This window comes from Phocoena sinus, chromosome 4 (assembly GCF_008692025.1).
Source record: "Phocoena sinus isolate mPhoSin1 chromosome 4, mPhoSin1.pri, whole genome shotgun sequence".
Classification (NCBI taxonomy): domain Eukaryota; kingdom Metazoa; phylum Chordata; class Mammalia; order Artiodactyla; family Phocoenidae; genus Phocoena; species Phocoena sinus.
Window position 1 is genome coordinate 111,537,606 of NC_045766.1, and position 9,055 is coordinate 111,546,660.

The window sequence follows — 9,055 nt, forward strand, 5'->3', positions numbered from 1 at the left end:
TCATAGTACTAAACTCTGCAATCAGCTCCATGAATGTAGAATTGCTTTTGTTTATTATCTTTGTTGAGGGAGGCATTTCTTTGGGTTTTTATTTGTCCCTTCCTGCCATTTCTGTGGTCAGGGAATAGATGCAGGAATTCCACCAGTTACTGAGTATGTTGATTATATATTCTGTGAAAGGAGAATAACCATCAGATAAATCTGTGGTCCAGGAATAGACGAAGAGGCAAATTTAAGTCAACACTCCCTTTGAAAGCTGAATTCAGTAAGTTCTCCTTTAATGGGCCATAGTCATTTTTCAGGGTACCATGAATTAGAGTCAGTCAAAAACAGTATCTCAAAAACAAACAAAGAAACAAACAAAACAAAAAACCTCTCAGAAATTTCAGGTATTTCTTGTTTCTGTGCAAAGTTACTCCAGTAGCTGTTTCAAAGTTCCTCTGGAATAATCCTGGAGTAATATTCATGGTATGCTACTGTGGCTGAGATGTAGAATCCTTCCTCAAAGTAACTGTGGACTGTCTATAAATTGTCATATGTCTGGAAACTGAGCAATAGGCTATAAAGAGTTTTCTGCTCGGCTAACCTAGAACTTTTTTGCCTAAATATGACAAATTACATATGAGTAATCTGCCATCTGAGTATCAGTGAGATGCACCAAGTATCCCTGCTTTTCTCTAACTAAACTTTTTTATTTTGAGATAAACGTAGGTTCACATGTAGTTGTAATAAATAATACACAGAACCTTTGTGTCTACATTTTACCCAAATTGTAACTACAAAGCTCCTTCATATTGTCCTCTTATAGCCTCACTCACTTCTCTCCTCATTCACCTTCTTCTTAATTTTGTCATTTCAAGGGTGTTATATAAATGATCCCATATGGGATGTAACTTGTATTAATACCTTGTGGGAATTAGGTTTTTTATTCTGTATAAGACTCTGGAGATTCCTTTAGGTTGGTGGTTGTGTCAATAATCAGTTCCTTTTATACTGTTGAGTAGAATGCCATGGTATGGATGCCCCATAGTTTTTTAACCTTTTATCAGTTGAAGGATATTGGTTTGTGTCCAATTTTTGACTACTATGAATAAAGCTTTTATAAACATTAGTGCACAAGTTTCTGTGTGAACGTGACTTTCTTGATTCCTGTACCTATGTAAAAAGTCTTGGAATCAGGAAAACTTATTTCTCTCACTTAATTCTTCTTTCTGAAAGTTGTTTTAGCTATTTTAGTTCCTTTGATTTTCCATATACATTTTAAAAAGAAATATTGTAGATATTTTTTAAATGCCACAGAGCACTTACTTCACAATGCAGCAGCTTCTTTTTTCCTTAAGCTTTCCCCTGGTTCCTGTACTTTCTGACTAGACTACAGTCCACAAAAGTTGATTCTGAGAATTTTGGCTAGCGTTTTAGTTGTGTCTGTGGAGGGACAGAACCCTAGAGTTGCAGACTCCACCATTTTTAGCAACATCAATCCAGTCAGTGCTCACTTTTATATTCTAATTTCAGCTAGCATAGTGAGTGTTTTGATCTGCACAGTCATTATTTCCTTTGTTTTTACTCTATTATCATATGAACACTTTTTCTTTTTTTTTTAATTATACTTCATATATTCACTGTTACTACCCACTACAGGAAGTAAACTAGAAGATGATTACAATGGAAAATCTTATTCTTGCCTCAGAAGGCAGGAAAGAATGGTAATAGGCATCATATAAACAGAATCTATAATTTTTTTTTTTTTTTTTGCGGTACGTGGGCCTCTCACTGCTGTGGCCTCTCCCGTTGCGGAGCACAGGCTCCGGACGCGCAGGCTCAGCGGCCATGGCTCACGGGCCCAGCCGCTCCGCGGCACGTGGGATCCTCCCGGACCGGGGCACGAACCTGTGTCCCCTGCATCGGCAGGCGGACTCTCAACCACTGCGCCACCAGGGAAGCCCCAGAATCTATAATTTAAAATAAGATAAAGTGAAACTAAAATGCTCTTGGTGGAGTGAGGAAGCGCCTCGGTCAGGCCTGCTGAGGGCCCTCGCCGACGCCTGGGCTCACCTGCTGCCCCGCCAGCTCCGCTCGCTTCCCGTCCCCCGTGGCCCGGCGCGGGGCAGGGCTGCCGGAGCCATGGAGGACGAGGTGGTTCGCATTGCCAAGAAGATGGACAAGATGGTGTAGAATAAGAACGCGACTGGAGCACTGGATTTACTGAGGGAGCTTAAGACTTTTCCCATGACCTTGGAATTATTACAGTCCACAAGAATCGGAATGTCAGTGAATGCTATTTGCAAGCAGAGCACAGATGAAGAAGTTACATCTTTAGCAAAGTCCCTCATCAAATCCTGGAAAAAGTTATTAGATGGACCATCAACAGATAAAGACTCTGAAGAAAAGAAAAAAGATACTGCAGTTACATCACAGAATAGCCCTGAAGCAAGAGAGGAATGTAGCTCCAGTAGCAATGTAAGTGGCAGAAAGGATGAGACAAATACCCGAGACACTTACGTTTCATCTTTTCCTCGGGCACCAAGCGCTTCTGATTCTGTGCGGTTAAAGTGTTGGGAGATGCTCGCTGCGGCTCTCCGAACGGGAGATGACTACATCGCTATTGGAGCTGATGAGGAAGAATTAGGATCTCAAATCGAGGAAGCTATCTATCAAGAAATAAGGAATACAAACATGAAATACAAAAATAGAATACGAAGTAGGATATCAAATCTTAAGGATGCTAAGAATCCAAATTTAAGGAAAAATGTGCTGTGTGGGAATATTCCTCCTGACTTATTTGCTAGAATGACGGCAGAGGAGATGGCCAGCGATGAGCTCAAAGAGATGCGGAAAAACTTGACCAAAGAATCCATCAGAGAGCATCAGATGGCCAAGACAGGTGGACCCCAGATGGACTTGTTCACATGTGGCAAATGCAAGAAGTACTGCACTTACACACAGGTCCAAATGCAGAGTGTTGATGAACCAATGACAACGTTTGTTGTCTGCAACGAGTGTGGAAACCGGTGGAAGTTCTGATGAGTTGGAAGAATTGGCAAAACACCTGGACCATTAGGAAAATGGATTTTGTAATTAGCTTTAAGACTAGGCCAACCAACTAGTTTTACTGCAAATCAGATTTTTAAAGTAACATATATCCCTTGGGTTAGTCTCTGTTTTTGACATAGGATCCCTTCCTTAAATGCCTTCTGTAGTTTCAGAACAGTAAGGAGACCACATGATAATTGTTTGGTATCTGTTTCAAAACATTTTTTTTTCCATTTTTATAAGTAAGTTGATATTAAACTTTTGGCAGTTTATTTTTACCTTTTTTTTTCCTTCTTAAAGGAAAATGTACCTTAACTTTTTTACAATCTGAAACATACACAGTAAAAATGTTATTCTTCTCAGTTAATACACAAATGGAAATTACATTTTTTTCCTATATTGGCATGTACCTGCAAATATTAAAAGAGAAGAAAAGGTAATATAATTATAAGTTTATCAAACATGGTGTATATTCAGATAATACTTGACCAGCTTATCTAAATTGTGCATAATATTTCAACTAGCATATGAAATTGATTTTAATTATTATGTTCACAAGTCTGGGATAATTAGTTATTATTTTGCATTTGTAACTAACTGTGATCGTCATTTCTTGTAATTTCTTGTACATGTTTATTACTTGTTCGTAATAGATTTTACTTTTGGAAACATGACTTGACTTTGTTCAAATCAGTTTGGTTTGTTGTTTATTTACCTGTTTGACTTTGAAGTGTATTTTACTTTTGCAGAACACTGTTGTAGTTTAGTAGCCTTTTCCTAAATCCTAGCTCAGGCAAAGAATAAAAACTTTTGACCATTTTTTCATTTTGTAGGAAGACATACTGGGAATAAAATGTTAGCATTCTAGGATAATATTGTTCTTATAAACAGTTCATGACTTAACTTTGATTTGGAAATCTGTGCTGACCAAGGACTTTAAGGTTTATATAAATCATTAACGCTGTGGCTTTTCCATATAGAGACTAATGGAGCACATTTCTGTCCTAACTCTCTTTCTGTCACACAAGAATGAGGTTGTGGAACAGACTAATACGTGGGCTGTTACACAGCTGATTTGCAGGAAGGACCTTACAGTTAAGTGTGTGCCATCTGTTTTGTTAGGAATAAGAAAAAATGGTTTTCACACTTGGTCTAAGCACATCTTAAGGCCACTGTTACAAAGTCCACGTTTCATTATGCTCCGTCTGCACTCTCTAACCTCTATAGAGAGATCTGAGTACCTGCTTTGCACTCCCCTTCACTCCCTCTTCTCCACTGCTTACTGCAGGTCAGTTTGATGTAATAGAGAAAACAACATCTAAAAGTCCATGTTCAGACCCCACATAGAGGAATTGGCCCACTGGTACCATCCCACCTCTACTTTGTCAGGTCACAGAGTAACGTTTTATCATTTGAAAAATAACATGCATTTTTGAAAGAATGAATTTAATAAGAATAAAATTAAAATAGTCCCACTTTTAAATTAAGTGATCCATTTTTAAATTTGTTAATTCAATAAAGTTTCTTGTTATTAATCATGTAAAAAAAGTAAAATAAAATAAAATGCTCTTGGTGACTTCCTAAGCAAAACATAATTCAAAGATTGCATTTTATGGTTCATTTAGCATATGTAGATTCAGGCATTCCCTGAACTTCATCCTGGAATATTCTGTCAACTGACATGAAATTTCCCTGAAGTAATTTCACATTAGAAAATGTATTAAAAACTAGTATCTACTTTTCTGCAGAGTATTATGTTTCTGTGTGCAGAAATGATATGAACTACAAAACATATTTCACTGGCAATGTTGATACCATTGATAGAGTGTGGAAATAAAAGAAATTTGATATGAAATCAAGCTTGTTTAATATTTATTTATTTATTTGCTCCTCTAAAAATCCTTTTTATTAATTGCTTTTGTAATGTTAGCTCTTATGTGAATGCTAAAGATTTGTGATTTCAGAGAATATAGGAATATATTTTATTTTAAAATTCAATTACTTATTGTAAAATACAAAATTATACAGTAACTTTCTTAATTAGAAGTCAAAATCAACATTTCTTTTACTATTGTTTTATTTTTCTAGGAAAGGAGTGTGTTATGGGGCATGTATATTTTCAGTAGGTTAAGTTTTTCTTGATATTGGAACACTAAGCTAAAGTTACAGTGCCATTGTCTCAGTAACTTCAATTAAATATAAATGCATATCTTCTGACTACTTCAATATATTTGAGAATAGAATAACTTTAGCAAATTTCACACACAAAAGTTTGTTCTTAAAATATGATACAGTTTTTCCACTTTATGGCATTTTTGATTATGATTAGTCTCATGATATTTTTCTTTCTGAATAAAGGAAAATAAAGTGAATAAAATCTTGTTAATTTTCCTCTTAGTGGTTTAAAAAAATTATTACCTCATAAACTTGGTTATCAAGATTTAAAGACATGCTTATTCAACATATTAAAATTTTCTCTAGAAGTGTTATATATTTTTCTTTTCATATTAGTTAGTTAACCATCAAATCTTTGAGTATAACTAAGGAGTAGCCATGTTCCTTTTCCTTTCTCTCCCCTTGTGTGTTTTGTTCCTCTCTCTCCTTCTCTTTCTCTCTCTCTCCTTATTTAACACTACCATCTTACATTTGATTTTATAGTTTTCAAAGTCAGATTTTTGAGAATTTTCCTTTCAAAATATCTTTAATTCTATCAAATTGATAGCCACTTGTGATATGTCTATACTCTGTTTAGTAATAATTATGTTTTGCTAGGATTATTTTTACATGATTTTTTGGTTTTTTTTGTTTTGTTTTGTTTTGTTTGATGTGGACCATTTTATAAAAAAGTCTTTATTGAATTTGTTACAATATCGTTTCTGTTTTATGTTTTGGTTTTTTGGCCATGAGGCATGTGGGATCTTAGCTCCCCAGCCAGGGATTGAACCCACACCCCTGCATTGGAAGGTGAAGTCTTAACCACTGGACCACCAGGGAAGTCCCTGATTTTTGGTTTTTTAAGTCTGTAAATGATTACAAGTTGTGAGACTGTGCTGTGTTGATATTTGTTTACTTAAATAATATAAATGGATTTGTCCTGATACTCCATTTAGGGCTCTTGTCACATAAGAAACTTGTTTAAAAGATGACTGAACCATTTGCAATTTGAGGAGAATGAAAAGTAAGGAAAGGATAAAAGGGAAAGAGTTATTATCACAGATCGAATATAAAAGCTCAATTTTAATAGGGACAGGAGAAAAAATAACCTGTAGACCATTGGGAAAGTATAAGTTTTGGTTTCTGTATCACAGTTAGTTGATTAGCTGTTGGCTAGCGAAAACTCTGAAGTGGAAAACACTGTTTTTCTGTACGATTACACATAGAACACTTTGGACACCTGACATGTGGGTTGTTTTTCTCTACACCAACCAATTCAGCAACTCTCTGGACACAAAATGGGTGGCCTACAATTCAATTCAGTGCTGACACTCTATACCTGGAGTTAGTACAGAGGCCACAGGTTAAGGACTCAGGTGCACAAGACTTCCTCCTCCCACTTTCAGATGCCAGTTGAAAAGCCAGTTTGTCACCAGTGCTTCTGACTAACTGGCTATAAATCTGAGGTTTGTATGAACTCCTCTGGCTCAATAATTTGCTAGAATGGCTCATAGAATTCAGGAAAACATTTTATTTACTAGATTACTGGTTTATTATAAAAGGCTGTAACTCTGGAACAGCCAAATGGAAAAGGTGTGTAGGGCAAGGTATGTGGGAAGTAGGGGTGGAGATTCATGCCCTCTCCAGGTGTGTCACATTCCCAGTACCTCCACTTGTTCAGAAACCTGTAAGCTCTAAGTTCTATGCTTTAGTGATTTTATGGAGGCTTCATTATGTAGGCATGATTGATTAAGTCACTGGTCATCGATGATTGACTCAACCTATAACTCCTCTTTTCTCCCCAGAGGTGGAGAGTAGGGCTGAAGTTTCCAACGCTCTAATCACATGGTTGGTTCTCCTGGCAACCAGCCTACATTCTGCGGTTGTCTAGGAGCTTTTCAAAAGTCACCTAATTAACTTAAACTCAGGTGTGCTTGAAGGGGCTTGCTATAAATAATGAAAGACTCTCATCTTTAGTGCTCTCAGCTCTCATTGCTAAGGAAATTCATAGGGTTTTAGGAGATCTGCACCAGGAATGGGGATGAAGACCAAATATATATTTCTTATTATAAATCACAGTATCACAAGCCCCTTCTTGTCAGTCTACCATTAGCAAGCTGACTAGAGACACCAAAAAAAAAAAAAAAAAAAAGAAAAGAAAAGAAAAAAAAAGGAATTCCAGTCATTATGAATTCTTCCAAGCCCTTGAACGTTTAGAAGTGCAACAGTCTGTGTTTTTTAATATTGCCAGTTTCCTTCCATTAACATTTCCATCTTAATTCGGAATGTTTTGCACCATCTCCACGTGAGACTAACTTCCAGATGAAGCTTGATACTTATTTTTCAGCAAACTTCCACTATTTCCTCCACCCCACCATGGGTGAAGTAGACTTCCATACCCCATTGTGTGGAAAACTCATGGTTTTTTAGAAGGACTTAGTAACATTAATCAATAATTCTCTCTGATACCTAAGGTTTACTTCCTTTCATGAAGAGGAAAGGAATAAAAAGGTTTAAATCAGAGTCATGATTTGGAGTCATGTACTGTCTTACTTAGGAGTTTCTAAAAGAAAAGCCTAAGACAGGAATTCTGGTGCATGCAATTTATTAATGGAGAGCTTTCAAGAGAAAATGATTGGGAAAACAGGATTGGGCAAGGAAAAGAGATAGGCAGGAACATGGTTCCTGCTGGAGTCTAGTTTCACCCACCACCCAAAGATATTGTAAGGCAGCTCCTTGTTTTGCACAATAAAATATTTTGGAAAAAATATTTAAACCAGTGCTATAATTCTGTTTTAAGCAGTAGGTAAAATGATGTATCCTGAGAATATACCTAAAAATACTTAAACATATAACATTCTATTACAGAACATTTTAGATCATGAGAGAATAAGAAAAGTTCTTGAGATCAAAAAATTAAAATGGTCTAAAAAATAAGAGTGGTGAGCTAACACTAAAGGTATTTCTGTCCTGGAGACTTTTGCTAATATCAGGAAACAAGAGGTTGGATTTTAAGAGCCAAAAACAGCAGGTGATACTGCCAAGGAGGAAGTTGAAAATGATACACTGTCTAATATGGAGGTCTTTGAAGGTCAAATCCTCAGTGAAGGAATGGAATTAAAAATAGAAATCACCAAAAGAACATGACCAAGAAACTTGTCTGTCTTTGTATGGGCTGTAAGCAGAAAACAAAATCTTCCCTGAAAATTTATAATTGAGGCTTATCCCTGTACTGTTTTGGGATTTAAATTTACATTATTTTCAGACTCTAGTGTGTTACAAAATGAGAATATAGCAAAAGTTTTCCTTGATTAGGAGTGCTCTAGAATATCTAACAGATATTTTACAACTCACTTCTCAAAGTACTCAAAGGATTCTCACAGATGCCCCTTTAACATGGAGATCTTACCAAGATTCACCAGTCAAGATAACTGAACTACGTGTTGCCTGAGGGAGCACAAGTTCAACCCTTGAGCCCAGGCCAATCTCCTGACTATAAGGAAATTGACAAGCTCATTCTAAAATTCACATGGAAATGTAAGGAACCTGGAATAGCCAAAACAATCATAATAAAGAAGAACAAAATTGGAGAACTCATTTCCTAATTTCAAATGTTAACTGTACTTCCAGCTTCAAAACTTACTATAAAACTATAACAATCAATACTGTGTGGTACTGCAATATGAATTGACATATAGACAATAGAATTGAGAATCCAGAAGTTAAAAAAAAATTCCCATAGGCCACCTTTGCTTGTCACATACACTTATTACAGGTTTTGTAGCTTCTGCTTCTCAGTGTGATGGAATAACCACTTACCAGATGGTACTCCCTGAAAAATAAAATATAAAACCTGGATACAAAAAGC

The 9,055-nt window shown here is 36.2% G+C and overlaps 1 protein-coding gene across 1 annotated transcript; it reads left to right on the forward strand.

The window, feature by feature from the left end:
* Positions 1-2,124: 2,124 nt before the first annotated feature.
* Positions 2,125-3,455, forward strand: LOC116753235 (transcription elongation factor A protein 1-like). Its single transcript, XM_032630791.1, is given in 1 exon segment — positions 2,125-3,455. A coding segment is annotated over 1 exon segment (900 nt). The 3' UTR covers positions 3,025-3,455.
* The last annotated feature ends 5,600 nt before the right edge of the window (positions 3,456-9,055 follow it).